Raw genomic sequence first — 18,236 nt, 5'->3', positions numbered from 1 at the left:
GGCATACATAAAAGTTAAACACCGAATACATGTAACAGACACTAAAAAGCAGACTCTGAATAATAATAAAAAAGTATGCACAATATGTGGTTACATCTGTCACATCATTACTATCGTCGACGTCGTATTTCTTATCAATGTTGTATTACAGGTAGCGTTTGAGAATGGCATACCTAGACAACACTCGTACATCCTACTGACAGCCCTCAACGTCGTCTTCGTGACGGCAAACTCCGTCCTCTTCTTCCGCGTGTCGCCACATCCGGTCCAGGAACTCACAGTTCCGGTCAAGGAGAATGACGTCACTGCCAATGAAAGCCAACAGTTCCGCCCGCTCGTAGCTGGCGAGAAACCACCAGCGGTCATGGATGGTATGTGGAACCCATGTTGTTGAAAGGATCACTACGGTACAAAGTTGTTTGTTTGTTTCTTGTTTAACGCCGCACTCAGCAATATTCCAGCTATATGACGGCGGTCTGTAAATAATCGAGTCTGGACCAGACAATCCAGTGATTAACATCATGAGCATCAACCCACGCACTTGGGATCGATGGCATGCATCAACCAGGTCAGAGAGCCTGACCACCCAATCCCGTTTGTGGCCTTTCACGACAAGCATAGTCGCCTTTTTACGGCAAGCATGGGTTGCTGAAGACCTATTCTACCTCCGTGCAAAGTAAGAAAATACATACTTTTTCTTCACTTCAACATATGCGTTGTCGGTTGTCGGTTGAATTACGATATCACCGACGACAACCTTTAAACAAACATTTATTATGATAAAAAGGGTTAGCCGAGTGTATTTCCGTATCGTTAATATCATATGTGAGGAATAACAAAATTGTATTCCTAATATATGATATTTACTTTACGGAAACACAGCACTAATTTTAATGCTGCACGGAATTAGCATGTAAACATGTTTAGAGGTTTAACGCGTAGACCATGGGGATATCGAGGGCATGCTCCCTTCGTAAGCTCAGATTCTCAGGTGTTTATACAAACCACGTAAAATTGGTGGTCACGTTATATTAGTATTTAGAATATCTATCATCAGCATACAACCGAAACACATCTTTACAGTGTACAAAACGTTGAATAAGCATCCTAAACTATAATACACCTGTTAATGATGTACAGGTCACGAAACTAGTTGAATTCTTATTACCAAGCGGGACACTAACAGTAACATGATACGGTATATCGCATGCATCCTCGATTGTACAGTGTATTTTATTTTATTATATGTTGATATCTTAAAGTAACCAGTAGCAAACATCATGTGTTGAATACATGTATATATCTTCCAGGACATTGTATGAAACTGTATGTGAACGTTTGCACCAAATGCCACTGTCCTGATTTGACCACTCTGATATACAACACACTTTTGTTGACAGTCACTAGGTGACTAATGAACGACGTGCCGAGGTCCTATTAATCACTGACCCTTTCAAATAATTAATCATACATGCGACATTGCTATAAATGTAAAGGAGTGTCCTCTTTCATGTAGCTGCTGACACTAAGCATCTTCTGTACAGCTAGTGTTATTCATCACCCGGGTCTGTATCTCTTCTTCGTTACAGACCGCCTCCGTGGTCTAGTGGTAGAGCGTCCGCCCGGAGAGCGGAAGGTCCGGGGTTCGACCCCCGACCGCGTAATACCAAAAGACGTTAAAAGATGGTACTTGTTGTTACCCTGTCTGGCGCTCGGCATTAAGGGGCCAAAACAAGGACTGGTCGGCTCGGAGTCAGTATACTGTGTCTGAGTGGGGTATTCATGTTAAACTGCGGCATGGTATCTCAGTGAGCTAGCGCTATAAATCGGCATGAGTCCGGACTAGTACAAGCAGCCACACAAACGCACACACGTACATGCACGTCGCTATATAAGTGCAATAATCTTGGACGCGACGTTAAACCCCATTTCACCTCACCTCACCTTTCATGTAGCTGCTGACACTAAGCATCTTCTGTACAGCTAGCGTTATTCATCATCCGGGTCTGTTTCTCCTCTTCGTTACAGGTAAAGAACAAGTGGAAGAACTCACCTTAGCAAACGGTAGTCCACCTACCTCCCCTAGGCATGATATGGACTCACCCATGTTGCCATCTGCTGTTGTGGAAGAGGTCACGCCTACTCTCAGAAGCTGTGTGTTCAACAGAACCTTCATGTTCCATCTCTTCTGGTTCGTGGTCAACGACTTCTATCTACTCACATTTATTGGTATTTCCAACGCCATGTTAGAACGGGTACTTCAGAGGGACACAGGCAAAGGTGAGCTGATTTGTTTAAAAGTATTAATAATAAGAGAATACTAAAATAATAATAACAACAACAATAACAACAACAACAACATCAAGGGTGATACTACTACTACCACTACTAATACTAATACTAATACTAATACTAATACCAGTCACTTCCAACTCGAAACCGTCAATGTGTGATTTTGCATCAAAATGCAAATACTAAATGTAGATTATGAAATGAATTTAATGATACTTTCCAACACATTGTCAATTGATGCCCAGGTTTGGGACAAACACAGTATCTTAAACGACATGATGGGGTGGCTCTATCATTTTATTACCGTCTTCGCCATGCTTGTGGTTTTAACACAGAGGTCCATCCATGGTACGACCCGGGATATGTAGAGGGGTCATGGAGAATGATGAATAAATAATTCTTTGAAACAGGCCCGTATACAGCCTCGGACGTATACAGGCCAAAGAACCTGATCTTGTCCTTTTTGTTGAATCCAATGAAATCATTTATTTCATTGAATTTTCTGTCCCTTTTGATGCTAATGTGATAGACAAGATTGAGGAAAAACATGGCAAATATGCGGACCTCGCTTTCGAAATGTCACGCCTGCATCCCAAGTACCAAGTTGTCCGACTCCCCATTGTTCTCGGTGCCTTAGGTTTGGTACCTCCCAATCTGTTGACTGACATTGTGAGAGTACCCGGGTTTGCTACCAGGCATACAACCCTTCTGACAATCTGGGTAATGCAGAAGGCTGCAGAGTTGGGGAGTCTTCACATTCTCCGAAAAGTTCTGGGTGGGTTTGACTAGACAGAAGTCCAATTCGCCGTCGTGGCTGCGTGTAGAGTGGGCAAGGGCCCTGAGCTGATGATGAGCCGAACCAGCCTGACTTTGCCAGGATCACCCAAACCCTCTTTGCTGCATTTTTTATTTTAATCTGTAAAATAATAATAATGATAATGAGGGTTCGCTCCAAACTCGTGCTTAGTGTACCACCATTACCTCAGTCAATAGATCAATTAGCACAGGAATTTTCATTCTCACTTCCCTGGGGAGAATACAACCCAAACTGCTTGTGGGCGCTAGAAATGTAACAGCCATTACTATCTCATCCTACCGGGTACCCATATAATTCACTGCTGGGTCTACAGATTCAAAGAACAAAGTCACTTGTCTGAGGAGACACCACCTCACGTACATGTGTTTCAGTGTAGCATCACAACTCCCAGGAGCCAAACTGCCGAACGCGGTCCCCAATCCAAGGACTTTCCGTGACCAACGTTGCGCACCTTGACCCTTTTTGTGATGTGCACTGTACACGGGACCACGTGCCACCACACATTATTGTATTCGTAAAGCTTTATCTGAATTTGTTTTACAAACCAAAACAAGGCCATATGTTATTGCCAATCACGATGCCATGAAGAATTGACTATTGCATAATAAACGCAACATATAATCTGTCGCCCAATAGAAACTTGGTGTTTGGAAGGCATAGCGCATTACTTAAAAAATATACAAATGGCTACCTCTGGCGGCCATTTTGGATTTCGATACTGATTAAATCGGCGTCAGAAAGACTGACACCTAGTTTCATCTCATATCATTAAGTTGGTCTGGAGAAGATGTGGACAATGTAGTTTTGGACACAGCGACAAGAAAACAATGGGGATACGTCGAGTGATAAAGCAGATGGATCGAGATCCAGGCACTTGTGTTTGTCTAAACTAGTATCACGATTATGGGAGCTGGCCGCGCCGTACATAAATATCGACGTGGTCCTATGATGCAACATGTGCCGTGCTAATTCTAACACATAAACGTTCTTTAAATATTTTATTGATGAGCAGTGAAATACATCAAGTACAACAACGAAGCGGTTTAATAACCAAACATCAACAGCACGCGACAGTTACGTGCAATGCCGACGCCAAAGAAGGGACTGCTCATTTAATATTGGGAAGGAGGAGGGGGGGGGGGGGGGGGGGGGGGGGGGTGATTGGTCATAGGGCTGTATTATATTTAGCCCACACCACCCCTAGCCCCACCCCCTCCCCCACCCCGCCCCCATTGTATGTTACATTGTTTCGTGGTCACACGAAATACTTGTAACATATTTTTCTTGCCCCATTCCTTAGGTTAATGAGCAGTCGATAAGTAATGTTCTAGTTTAGAAAAAAATATCTGAAAAAATAGAACTGTGTTATTTTTACATTTTGTACATTTTGAGGTCAAAATGGGGTTCACTGGGGACCCTTTCAATTTAAATGGAGTTGTTTGTTTCATTCAGTGAGTGAGTAAGTATTGTTTGACGCCGCTCTTAGCAATATTCTAGCAATATCACTTCGGGGGATGGGCTTCAAACATTTTGCCCATGTGGGGAACCGAACTCGGGCCCTAAGCCTGACGAGCGAACGCTTTAACCACTAGGCTAGCCCACCGCCCTTGTATCTATCGCAAGTGTGTAGTTTCAGAGACTTAGGGTTAGTCTACCCTGTGTATTACAGTGTCACCGGATCTAGACATATAGTGTATGCACGAAAACATCTATATAAAGATTGGTGTCGCCCTGTGTGATCGCTTGAACAGTTTTCAATGCCTCAGAAATTAAAGGGCTTGTGTCATGGTTGTCACCGCGGTCTGCACAGACATCTGACACTGCGCCAGTCAACAAAACATATGCATCGTAACCAATATTACGAGGTCAACATAACTTATTTATAGAGACAATGGCAAGTTGGTGTGTATTCGCGAACGTCACGCATTTTGAGCAGTATTGTATGTGGATCAGATGAGGAAAACCAATGAAATAAATGTGTGTATATGTAACGGTTGTAGTGACACCGTCTCAGCGGATGGTTGTATATACCTGTTGACATTTGAGAATGGTTATGCCAAGTTCGAGATGTCCTTATTATTCGCTCGTTGAAGATACGACTCTTTAATAACAATACGCTGGTACTACACAGTGTTTAATAACAATAAGCTAGTATTACACAGTGTTTAATAACAATAAGCTGGTATTACAGTGTTTAATAACAATAAGCTGGTATTATACAGTGTTTAATAACAATAAGCTGGTATTACACAGTGTTTAATAACAATAAGCTGGTATTACACAGTGTTTAATAACAATAAGCTGGTATTACACAGTGTTTAATAACAACGCTTGTTGTTATCTCACGATGAACTAGTTTCACTAACAAATTCTGAAAACTCTCAACATCGCTGGGCATATTCAAGGACATTGTGTGTAGAGATGATAGATCATTGAGAGGAGTTTATGTACTTTCGATGACCACAGCAACCCTGATGCTAGGCTGACGTCACAGGGCATTGTTTCGCCGGTGATGAATTCTAAAGGTTGGCCGTTCCATGGTATTAAATTAATAAGTGTCAACTTTTAATGTGTTTATTGTTGAATTATTCTGTTGAGCTCAATTAGATTATGCTGTGGATCGCGTAGATGTCTGATGATGCACAAACGATAGTTACATATTGTATTCATACGCTTGATATAGTTTATGATGGAAATTCCCATAGTTCGATCAAGCGAGGTTTTAAAATGTTACAAGTGGCAAGTAATTTATAAAATACTCATTCCCGTGAAATACCAATTTTATGTCACTCGTGAATAGTTCTGGTATCTGACTCTCGTCAGAACTATTCACCGTTTCATAAAATTGGTATTGTACGGAACATCTTCCAGAGAGATGGAATCTGATTGGTCGATAGGAGGGGCATAGAAGGGCCATAACTCATAACTGCCACCGGTGGCGCTACGATATAGCCTGGAAATTCCAGTCTAGTTCGACAAGGGTGAAATCTGGACTTTTCAGTCAAGTCCCTTGCCTCGGGAAAATGCACCCGGGAGCGAGCTGAATATTCTTTAAAAATCACATTGGTATAGAAAACCACCAAGTGTGACCGGACACCATCGCTTGTAATGCGTACCTGCCGAATGATATATCAAAGCCGATGAAATGTGATAATGAGGTCGCGTCTCTTAAGAAATGCTTCACTGCAAGAATACAATATAGGTGAAATTGAGGTCAGCACTGCCTTCACACCCATCGATATTACATGTATACCACAGTGGCAAGTGTTCTATAATTGTGTGCAACATATGGACTGTTTATGAGGTCATGTACATAGCTGGAGTGCGACACGTGTGATGTGTATCCTACCAATCACGTTTATGCCTGAAATATCACACCTTCAGTCTCATCACCACGGACATGAAATCGAAATTATGAGAGACTATTTGTCATGAAACATATGTTTTGTAGCACATGTGGTGTCTCCTCAGTCAAGTGGTTTTTTTCGAAATATGCCTCTGTTCACCCAGCAGTAAAACTGGGTACCCGGGAGGACGAGATGGTATTGTGACTGTTAACGTCTAGGTCCTGACAAGGCAGCTTGGGTTGTATACTCCACAGGGAGCTGAAAATACATACTAGGTATTACTTTATAGTCTGCCTCAAGATATGCGAGTCCAATAATATTGAAGTTCAGGGGATGTCGTGAAGCTGTTAGTTTGTTTGTTTGTTTGTTTGTTGTTTAACGGCGCACTCAACAATATGCCAGCTGTATAACGGTCTGTAAATAATCGAGTGAGGACCAGAAAATCCAGTGATTCACATCATAAGCATCGATCCACACACTTGAGATACGATGACGTGCATTAACATGGTCAGCCAGCCTGATGACCCGATCCTATTAGTCGGCTCTTACGGCAAGCATTGGTTGCTGAAGACCTATTCTGATATTCACGGGTCGAAGCTGTAGGTAAAACGTGGCTGTCTGTATATGGGGACAGCTAGAGCGATGAGCTCCTATATTTCACAGTGGTACACATCCAAGACCTGCTTTATCTCACCTATGACCCGTCTAAATACAAGAAATAACAGAAAAAAACAAGCAAACGTCGAGATACCTTATAGTGAAACAATACGGTGTGTCGCGGTATAACAGGAATTAGATCAAAGCGTGCGAGAGCAAAGAAACACGTGCAACATCGACCAACTGGATTCATGACTTGTAAAATTGAACAAGTTTTCACCACCGGCCACGGTAGTAAAGTTGGTTAACTAAACACGATATATGAGGCTGCAGGTTCTATTCCCGTCGTCCATCAATTATTGTCTTCGATTTTAGAGTGAGTGAGTGAGTGAGTGAGTATGGTTTTACGCCGCTTTTAGCAATATTCCAGCAATATCACGGCGGGGGACACCAGAAATGGGCTTCACACATTGTACCCATGTCGGGAATCGAACCCGAGGCTTCGGCGTGACGAGCGAACGCTTTAACCACTAGGCTACCCGACCGCCCCCTTCGATTTTAGAACATTGGACGTTTGAAACACCAAGTACAAAATTCATTTCCTACTCATCAAGTCTCGCAAGGAAAAAGTAAAACCTCATACCAAGTTTTACTGGGAAAAAGTAAAACCTCATACCCGGGATGAGGTCTTAATAAGAAAGAGTAAAACCTCCCAAGAGGTTGTTACGAGATAGGAATATACCTGCAATACAATTGACAAACGTGGCAGTAGGTTAAAATTAGTTCTGTTTTTGTTTTGCACTTTTAAATAGCCTTTGTCGATAAGCTCTGACAGTACGTTTAATATGACACAATCCACTGAGCAATCCTCACCGCGGGCGTGAATACTGATAAACTATTAATATGCTGGATGGTCCAGAGGATTTAGGTCAGCAATGGTTTAGCTGCGTTTGTAAACAAACCATTTGGAACCCGAGTAAGAATACAATCCGCATATCTCAAAATGATCGTAAGAATCGTTACAAATACATATTTTTTGGTCAGGTGGTTGTCAGGCTCAGAGCTTTGTGTGTTTGTAGCCATTGTAGCCCGACAACGCCTACAACCCTCACAACCGGTTCTTGGTAGTATGGACAGGGCGCCATGACACCTTATATTTCTGGTCACACGTTATAACCGCTCGACCTTTTGTCGTGTCGGCTTTATGGATAATGGTTTGGTTCTGTAGTCCACTCAGCTGAAACCCTCAACGTGATTGTTTTGTCAACAGAGTTTGATACATGCAGGATTGTTTTGACACATTTTATCAATATTTGGCAAAAGATTTATTTTTGCTGAAATAGTTTCCCTTATCAAAACTGAGTGAGTGAGTATGGTTGTACGCCGCTTTTAGCAATATTCCAGCAATATCACGGCGGGGATCCAGAAATTGGCTTCACACATTGTACTCATGCGGGAATCGAAACCCGGTCTTTGGAGTCGCGAGCGAACGGTGTAACCACTAGGCGACCTGGGAGTGATAGTGTGACATTGTTGTATGGTGTGATGTGTGAGTATATTTACAACGAGCCGTAAGGCGAGAGGTACATCGGCTCACACACAGAGTACCGAATACCGAATACCCTGAGGGATCAGTTGACTCAAAGTCATACAGACCCGGAATATATCTCCAAAGTTTCACTGAGTAAAACGTTCTGATTCAGCCATCTTGACAGCGAGCAGGTGGCGCAAACGAACCGAGTTACTTCCCTTTACAAATACATTCGAATAAACATCGGTTCTTTTAACTCAACGATACGAGATAAGTAAGTTACCTAAGGCGTGTTCCGATTGATTTCTCAGCAGGGTACACGAGTGGCCTTCGTGGAAAATAATTGCTCTGTCCTTAACCAATCAGAAGCTAGTATTTTAATATATGGTGTGATAAATAGTAATATGTATGTGCATACTCCAGTCATACTCCCTGTATGTTTCAGTCAACCACTTCACAGATGTGTTTTCCTTCTCTCTTATGTGTGCGGCTATATTTGCTGTGGTTGGGGGATTTCTCTACGACTGTCAAAGAATGGCATTCAAAGGTAAGACCAAACGTAGGTTTTTAAAGATACAGTCGGACTCCGGAATCTCGAACCTAGAAAGCGATGACAAATTGAAATGTATTTCCTTCAATATATCCGACGAAGAGTGACAACTTAATTTGACTCCCTGCATAGGTTCTTAAAGATAATACGATGCCTATCGTTGGATCCATTATCAAGAACACTATTAATAATATTATCACTGGAGTTTCGCCATGTTGACAGCATCTATAGAGATATGTTAAAACCCCCTTGCCAGCTCTGGCTTGACTACATTCCTGATCTCACAGCCTGTATCTCATCGTATTTCTTCTGTGTGCTGTAAACGTTCTTTGGCGTGTTGGAGTAGACAAATTGGATCCGGTTATCCCCCAGATCTAGGACTGGGTCCTATGTTATTTTTTGGTCTGTCCACTTGATAAAATCCCAAGTTGTCACAAAAAAACTGTATCTCATGAACACCAAGAGTGAATAATGATTAATGCGTACATTAAACCGTGATGTTTCGCCAATCATTGACCAGCAAATGTCTTTATGATGCAGAACACAAAGGATATCATCGACAGCTACTTCCGGCTGTTTTCCCTATCACCATGACAACATTGCTAGGGGCGGTAACTGTGGGTCTGCAGTTTATCAAAGCTGAGGAGATCCTGTATGCGCTGTTCGTTCTCTTCGTCATCTACAAGCAGTGTGTGTTTGCGCTCACGTGGTCATTCATTGTGGACGTGTAAGTGGTATCTTGAATCGAATACTGATTTACCTGTGAAATTGTTTACAGTTTATGTTTTCAATGAAAGCAAAATAACTTTTAAATACCGACTCACAACTTTCAAACTTCAGAAACGTTTGTTATGGGGTCAATGCGAAGAGTTGTGTCCCTTAGTCGTGCTAGGCTCCGCTGATTATTATTATTATTATTATTATTATTATTATTACCATGCACTGTCATTACCATATCTGACACGTACTAAGTGGATTTAACGAAAGTTGTAGACGTCTTCGACCTACGTCGACATTCCCATTAGGTGTACATGTCAGAGTAAACGGACCATATACATACTACGTTTATAACGAACACGATTATAACAAACTCACGGATACAACGAACTGTTTTGCTCCCGGTCATTTGCTGTATATATAACGAACCAACATGAGTGGTCCCTTTGAGTTCGTTATAACCGTAGTTTACTGTATATATAACGAACCAACATGAATGGTCCCTTTAAGTTCGTTATAATGGTTTACTGTATATATAACGAACCAACATGAGTGGTCCCTTTGAGTTCGTTATAACCGTAGTTTACTGTATATATAACGAACCAACATGAATGGTCCCTTTAAGTTCGTTATAACCGTAGTTTACTGTATATATAACGAACCAACATGAGTGGTCCCTTTGAGTTCGTTATAACCGTAGTTTACTGTATATATAACGAACCAACATGAGTGGTCCCTTTGAGTTCGTTATAACCGTAGTTTCCTGTATATATAACGAACCAACATGAATGGTCCCTTTAAGTTCGTTATAACCGTAGTTTACTGTATATATAACGAACCAACATGAGTGGTCCCTTTGAGTTCGTTATAACCGTAGTTTACTGTATATATAACGAACCAACATGAGTGGTCCCTTTGAGTTCGTTATAACCGTAGTTTACTGTATATATAACGAACCAACATGAATGGTCCCTTTAAGTTCGTTATAATGGTTTACTGTATATATAACGAACCAACATGAGTGGTCCCTTTGAGTTCGTTATAACCGTAGTTTACTGTATATATAACGAACCAACATGAGTGGTCCCTTTGAGTTCGTTATAACCGTAGTTTACTGTATATATAACGAACCAACATGAGTGGTCCCTTTAAGTTCGTTATAACCGTAGTTTACTGTATATATAACGAACCAACATGAGTGGTCCCTTTAAGTTCGTTATAACCGTAGTTTCCTGTATATATAACGAACCAACATGAGTGGTCCCTTTAAGTTCGTTATAACCGTAGTTTACTGTATATATAACGAACCAACATGAGTGGTCCCTTTGAGTTCGTTATAACCGTAATTTACTGTATATATAACGAACCAACATGAGTGGTCCCTTTGAGTTCGTTATAACCGTAGTTTACTGTATATATAACGAACCAACATGAATGGTCCCTTTAAGTTCGTTATAATGGTTTACTGTATATATAACGAACCAACATGAGTGGTCCCTTTGAGTTCGTTATAACCGTAGTTTACTGTATATATAACGAACCAACATGAGTGGTCCCTTTGAGTTCGTTATAACCGTAGTTTACTGTATATATAACGAACCAACATGAGTGGTCCCTTTGAGTTCGTTATAACCGTAGTTTACTGTATATATAACGAACCAACATGAGTGGTCCCTTTGAGTTCGTTATAACCGTAGTTTACTGTATATATAACGAACCAACATGAGTGGTCCCTTTGAGTTCGTTATAACCGTAGTTTACTGTATATATAACGAACCAACATGAGTGGTCCCTTTGAGTTCGTTATAACCGTAATTTACTGTACATGTAACTCGGGCTGTAAGCTAATCTGGCCACTTTTAACGGACATAAATAGTGTTATGATCCATCAGTTAAAGAAAAAATATTTTTACAGGTACCCCCGGAAGTATTTTGGTGTGTTCTACGGAATTGTGTTCACAACAGCAGGCATCGTTCTTTTTCTCCAGTACGCTATATTCACGTGGATTGCAAGCGGACCCTTTGCTCCCATTTCCGTAAGTACATATTCCGGATATAACGAGGGCGTATTTACGAAACAGTTGGCTATAACATACACACTTCTTACCATTTTCCGATGTATAAGCAGTTTCTGATGGCACGGGAGGCCCAGGGGGTAAGTACCTGCTTGCCGCTTGTAGTTGGTTTGAATCCCAGATTCATTCCAAATGTGGTCATTACATGTTTATTCACTGATCATGAGACCACCTCCGGGGTCTGGGGGGTAGAGCGTCTGCCCGGAGAGCGGAGGGTCGGTGGTTCTATCCCCGGTCGTGTCATACCAAAAAACGTTGAGATGTTGTAACTGTTGTTATTCCTAGGCATTAAGGAGATAACATAAAGTCTGGTCGGCTCGGAGTCAGTGTACTGTGTCTGAGTGGGCTATCCATGTTAAACTGCAGCATGGTATCTCAGTGGGCTAACACCATGAAACCGGCATTCAAACACACACGCGCGCACGCACGCACGCACGCACGCACGCGCACACACACACATCCACACACAAACACGCAAGTCCAACAATATCGAATGCGACGTCAAACTCCAATTCATCTCACCGCAAATCTCACGCTTTTGGCTTTCATCAAAATGGTAAACGTCTCCAAGAACGGTAACCTCGAGCTTTCCACATTCCTTTCAAATAACGCTGACACGATATAACGGATGTATCGTTCAAAGCGAGTGTAGGCGATGGATTGCAGTCAACTTGCCCCATACAAACAAATTGCCTTACATTTCAGGTGAACCTGTTCCTGCTGTGCTTGCTCTTGCTCTCACTGGTCAATCCGCTCAATCTCCTGATAAAGGGCACGTGTGGTCAGAGACAACCCCAAAGGAATTAACGTCGTTGGTGCCTCAAAAACGCCATGCAGGTCAAGCTGTCGACATATAGTGTGATCATCCCTTCAAGATCTTGGCGTTGAGTCGGGCTGACAATGACTTTATACCCTCTCAAACCTTTATTCCCCGAATAATGTCTTGCAGTGTTGTCCAACGAACCGTAAATATGTCCATACACGGACTTCCTATCATAGCGGGTAATATAATAACGTTTTTAGAAAAGTTCCAGTAATTCAACGATAATGAACTAAAAAGGGTCTTCACGCATGTTTTCCGTGAAACGAATCTACAGAGATGTTTTCGGCTACCCCACCGCTACTAAAAATCATTTGTTCCCCTGGCGTAAGCTTTACCTAGTGTGAAAGCGCCCGAATTTTTGGATTAACAGTCCATGGTTTTATACCGTTTATTATCTACAGAGACTTCCAACTATTCCGTGTTGAGAGTGGGGTTTCACTGCGCACAGAACTGCGCCATGGACAGAGAAGAATCGTATTGGTTGAATACTCATTTGATAGATAGAAGCTTATGTGATTTTGTTATTGAATAGTCAAATTCATTTATAACGACATCGAATGAAGCGAATAGTAAGGAAGAAATCTAATCCCTCAGGTATGGTAATGTATGCTAATATTCATGTAAATAACAACCTTCGGATAAACCGAATTCGTGATTAGACTCCCTAGAGGTCGATATATCCGAGTTCGTTACAATCAAAGTACGTTATATCCGATACGAGATGTCCGTGAGCATGACCTAACCACAGTAGCCACCTTGCCAAACGACGGCAATTATTTGAATGTGAATGTGAGAGGATTTATACTATATTTATATGTATAGTATGCAAATGTTTACGCACAGCCCGCCAGTGCAGCTTAATATGGGTTGCCTTGTACCAGTTGAGAACGGTCAAGTTCGATTTAACCAGTATAAGATAACAATGTAAATATGTTTGTTTTGTGAGTAGTTACACGTGACCAACCATGAGATGAGGGGCCTTATTGGTGAAAAATCACATTTGGACTTCTTACTATATTTTTAAATCAACAGCATTTTAGATCCATAAAATATAACTGGTGATCTTCAATTCGTATTCATTACATAGACACATGGAACCAAACATTTGGACTCATATTCTGCAAAATCCCATCAGGCTTATTACTGTTTATGTAATAATTGCAGTTTTAAGATATCATGTCTGATTAATTGAAAGTAGACCTGTACGCTGAAATGCTTAGAAATCATATTTTGATTTCATTACGAACTAACGAGAGACAATATGGTACGTTTTTACAGTCCGCACACGTGACGTCATTTTTACGGAAGTAAGTTGACGTCAAACGTCTTTCTTTATGACGTCACACCACAGTTGCGTCCTAGCACTCATAAGGTCTCTTCTCTCCATGGCGGGTCACATATATTGTCACAGTAAATGAAAATAATAGACGGGTGTAATCGCCCCATTACTCCTATACCCCCCACCGATACTTCCCAATTTGTAGCCAAACTAGATATTCAAATATTAAGTAATCCACATGCATGTTATAAAACATAAAATATGTCTGTTATAAAAGTGAGCATCCCTCGAATTTGAAATTTCCAGCGACACCACTGAAATTAAAATCTCCCCACACAGTTTGGTATAAAATTATCACTTTAAAACACCGACTTAACATCGTGGTGGCGGGTTTCCACTCTTTGATAATATTACAGGTATCGCGTACTTGTGTATTTATGCAGATGTAAAGCATTTTCTTCGGATCTCACATGGAAGGGTTATTGAAAAGTGTTCAGAAAGTATTCACGGCTGACCCTGTCCTCAGTGGGACAATACTGTATTTTGATTGACCACCATCACATTTTCATTATTTTTGCGCGGTGTGCATCTATGTTGAACATAAACATGTTTTCCTTTCAACGCATATCGTATATTGTTCAACGTTTGATATGGTTATTCCTATTATTCCATGATAAAGATGTATATTTTTATTCAATATTCTGAAATATTCGTATCCTTATCAAATGTTGAGTATATATCGATTAATATGGAAACGTTTTGTATAGAATACATATACCTCCCTACCCTTTTCTCAATATATATTAATTAATATTCCTTAACGCAGCTGGACAGTTTGGTGTGAGTTCGAGCCAGACGAGGATTATAAACAGTGTTCTAAATAGCGCATGCAGTTGGAAAAACTCGTCTTAGTTCGAACCAGATGAGGTTACAAACAGCATCCTTAATATTGCATGCCTTTGCCAGTTTGGTCTGAATTCGACAGAGGAGGTTTATAAACAGCGTCCTTACTATGGCATGTAGTGGCCAGTTTGGTCTACGTTTGAGCCAGACAAAGTTATGACAGTGTCCTTTTTAATGCATGCAGTTGGCAAAAATCGTCTTAGTTCGAGCCAGATGAGGTTATAAACAGCGTCCTTACTATGGCATTTAGTGGCCAGTTTGGTCTACGTTTGAGCCAGACAAAGTTATGACAGTGTCCTTTTTATTGCATGCAGTTGGAGAATTTGGTCAGGATTCAATACAGACGAGGTTTGCCGCGAGGAAGGTATAAATGAAATTGTTGGTATGGTGTTATAGCGATTGACCTGATCACGTGAACCTAATAACTTGCAAATGTGTTATTGTAGTTGTCTACCCATTAATGTACTGCATACAATTCACATAATGTGTGAACACTACTTTCGATGACCTTTTACGTCATTTGCTACCATTTTGAGGCGTGATCAAATGAGTTGTCTTTAATCGAACACAAAAGTTTGTGATGCTTCGCGTGGTGTTTATTCTTTTATGCATAATACTCTATTTTGTTACTTTGTTACCCGTGAACAAATTAATAAGACGTTACAATTTCATCTGATTGAATGGTTTCAAGACAGTATTGTGAATGAATTGAAATATCAAAGAAAGAAGTGTTTTCAAGTGCAAGAAGACAATATTGATATTATTTCCCAGATCATGTACATACAATACTGGTGGCTCATGTATAAGCACATACTGGAAGTCGCTGTACAGAGTTCGCTCCATTAGTCTACCAGGATCCGCTGATCGCGGGATTGGAACACTGTCAGCAAGATACCCATGCTTTTGTGTTTCAATTTGGCAAGCGTCTGCGATCTGCAGCACATTATTCCAACCCCATTGAGCTAAACACAACTGACAATGTTCCAAATCGAGTGAAATGTTTGGGAGTGAGTGAGTGAGTATGGTTTTACGCCGCTTTAAGCAATGTTCCAGCAATATCACGGCGGGGGACACCAGAAATGGGCTTCACACATTGTACCCATGTCGGGAATCGAACCCGGGTCTTCGGCGTGACGAGCGAACGCTTTAACCACTAGGCTACCCGACCGCCCATTGAAATGTTTGGGAAAACTATCCCGAGCATACAATTAGAATTATGAATGGCACTTATTATTCACAATTTGTCCGAGTGATTCATTACGATTCATGAAATATGCAATATAATGTATGAAGCATGTGTGGCCTTTTCAAAGTTGCCATGGGAACCAATGTGACATATTTGTAGGATGTATATGCTATACACAATCCTATACGCTATGTTATACCGTTGTACATGTGTTAACGTGATATATGCTGCTATGCTTGAACAGCAGTGTACTATATTGCCACATTCCATCCAGTTAAAGTCAAGATTGCGATGTGAAGATGGTTTATAATATTACGATATTTTCGTTGTATCATTTATACTTGCATACACTTGTTCATCAGAAGTTATAATATATGAAAACCGTGATAAAAGTTGTATTACTTTGTTACTGTTTCTGTTATCAAATTATTGCATCAAATAAATATGTCTTTTCATATTTAGTCTGGATTGTTTTTCCAAGAAGACAAAGAAGTTTAAGCTGAAGCTGACTTATTAATTGCCACAACCAATACCTTATAACATGAGGCAAAGAGACACGCCCTAAAATAGGGGTTGTGTAACCGCTACATTAACAATGTCAGTACCGGCTGTGAACATCATTTGCGTTGATACAGGTGGGGCACCGGCGGTGCACTGAAGACACCAGATGATTGAAAACAACCGGGGGGGGGGGGGGGGGGGGGGGGGGGATGTTGTTCCAAATATCAACCAAATATTGGCCCAACCGAGGTAGCGTTACCGGCCGGTTCTGGTAATGTCGTAGGCGTCGATCCGCTTCATCCCAGACACGAGGTCTGGAGGAACAGCCGGTCGTGGTAGAACAACTATGTTATCCTAGCTCAAAATGTCTGCTACAGCACGTGGAACAAGTGTTAGGGCATTATCCTGCTGCAACGTGACATTACGTCCGTGCATGTGCACAAAGGTAGAACATGATCTCAAACGATGTCGTCCCTGTAGCGTACGCCATTCAAATTGCCATTAATAATGATGAGTTGTGTTCTCCCTTGTGTTGTGATGCCACCACACACCATTACACTCCCACCCCCAAACTGACGTCCTGAACGCCTGTTGATTATTCTACGACCACCAGAGCTATCCAGAGGAAGCATGGATACACTATCGTAGTCTTTTTTTTGCGGATCTCAGATGCTTTGCACACCACGCAAGGCGTGCCTGACAGTGACGTGGAAGCAAAACTGGGAGCTTCACTGGACGCCGGTGCCGGTGCTCCCTCAATGGGTTGCGTACGGTTCCGCCATTAACTGATCTCAACCCAGAAATTGTATGGCAGTTTGGTATCGATTCCGTAGATGTACCAACCGAATATGGTTATCTTGTTGACGTGACGTCATATGTGGACGACGAACCTGTGGCAAGTCATGAGTGTTGCCCTGCCAAAAGAGATGATTTTGTGTTTCAATGAACATTAAATCGTCTGGCAACTTTGTTTTGCGCCATGCCTGTTGTGGCAGCATGCCCACGGCGCGTAGACTTTGCATTGCGTAAGCGTTATTAACGGTTAAAGAAAGGTATTTTATGAACACCTATGGTAGCTAAAAATACACTGTATGCTGTTCACATTTAAAAAAACATGTGTGTGAGTATCATGGTCCCAAGAAACACACAAACCTCCAAATTGTGCGCCGTGCAAATTGTGAATTACGACCGTCGAGAAGACGTCTTCATGAATATGTATTGTAAGATCCATAAGATAATTTCAGAATATTTTTTTATTGAACTTTATATAAAGCACAGTTACTTTTTCTCGTTAGTATACATTGTGAACAAATTATGCTCTTCTTATACAACAGTAGATGCTGGGAAAATATATGCATGTATGCAAATGAAAATTTTAAAATGAAACATTAGGAGTATCTAATAATAAACAAACAAAACCGTTCCATATGCACACATTCCTCTTCCCCTACACCTATCATACAGAACACTGTACGTCCTATTTTGCAAATATTTTATATAAATACTTCGACATAATGGGTGTTATAATGGTATGTCGTGCCGTGTCCTGTCCTGTCCTGTCGTTATATGAGGAATAAACGGTTATAGTACATTTGGGGAGGATTCCAAGCGTAACACA

The 18,236-nt window shown here is 41.2% G+C and overlaps 1 protein-coding gene across 6 annotated transcripts in view; it reads left to right on the top strand.

Moving 5' to 3' along the window:
• The window catches only part of LOC124114693 (equilibrative nucleobase transporter 1-like), a 54,885-nt gene extending 38,313 nt beyond the window's left edge, over window positions 1-16,572 (top strand). For all 6 annotated transcript variants that reach the window (XM_046475382.2, XM_046475383.2, XM_048390972.1 and 3 more), the window contains exons 6-11: window positions 152-371; window positions 2,029-2,280; window positions 9,030-9,131; window positions 9,675-9,861; window positions 11,767-11,887; window positions 12,632-16,572. In XM_046475382.2, the coding sequence (XP_046331338.2) occupies window positions 152-371; window positions 2,029-2,280; window positions 9,030-9,131; window positions 9,675-9,861; window positions 11,767-11,887; window positions 12,632-12,733 (984 nt within the window). In that variant the 3' untranslated portion in view covers window positions 12,734-16,572. The remainder of the gene's footprint in view (window positions 1-151; window positions 372-2,028; window positions 2,281-9,029; window positions 9,132-9,674; window positions 9,862-11,766; window positions 11,888-12,631) is intronic.
• The last annotated feature ends 1,664 nt before the right edge of the window (window positions 16,573-18,236 follow it).

The sequence above is a fragment of the Haliotis rufescens genome, unplaced genomic scaffold (assembly GCF_023055435.1).
Source record: "Haliotis rufescens isolate VD_foot unplaced genomic scaffold, xgHalRufe1.0.p SCAF_10, whole genome shotgun sequence".
Taxonomy (NCBI): domain Eukaryota; kingdom Metazoa; phylum Mollusca; class Gastropoda; order Lepetellida; family Haliotidae; genus Haliotis; species Haliotis rufescens.
Note: the sequence above shows the minus strand (reverse complement) of the source record. Positions and strands in the feature narration are given on the sequence as shown.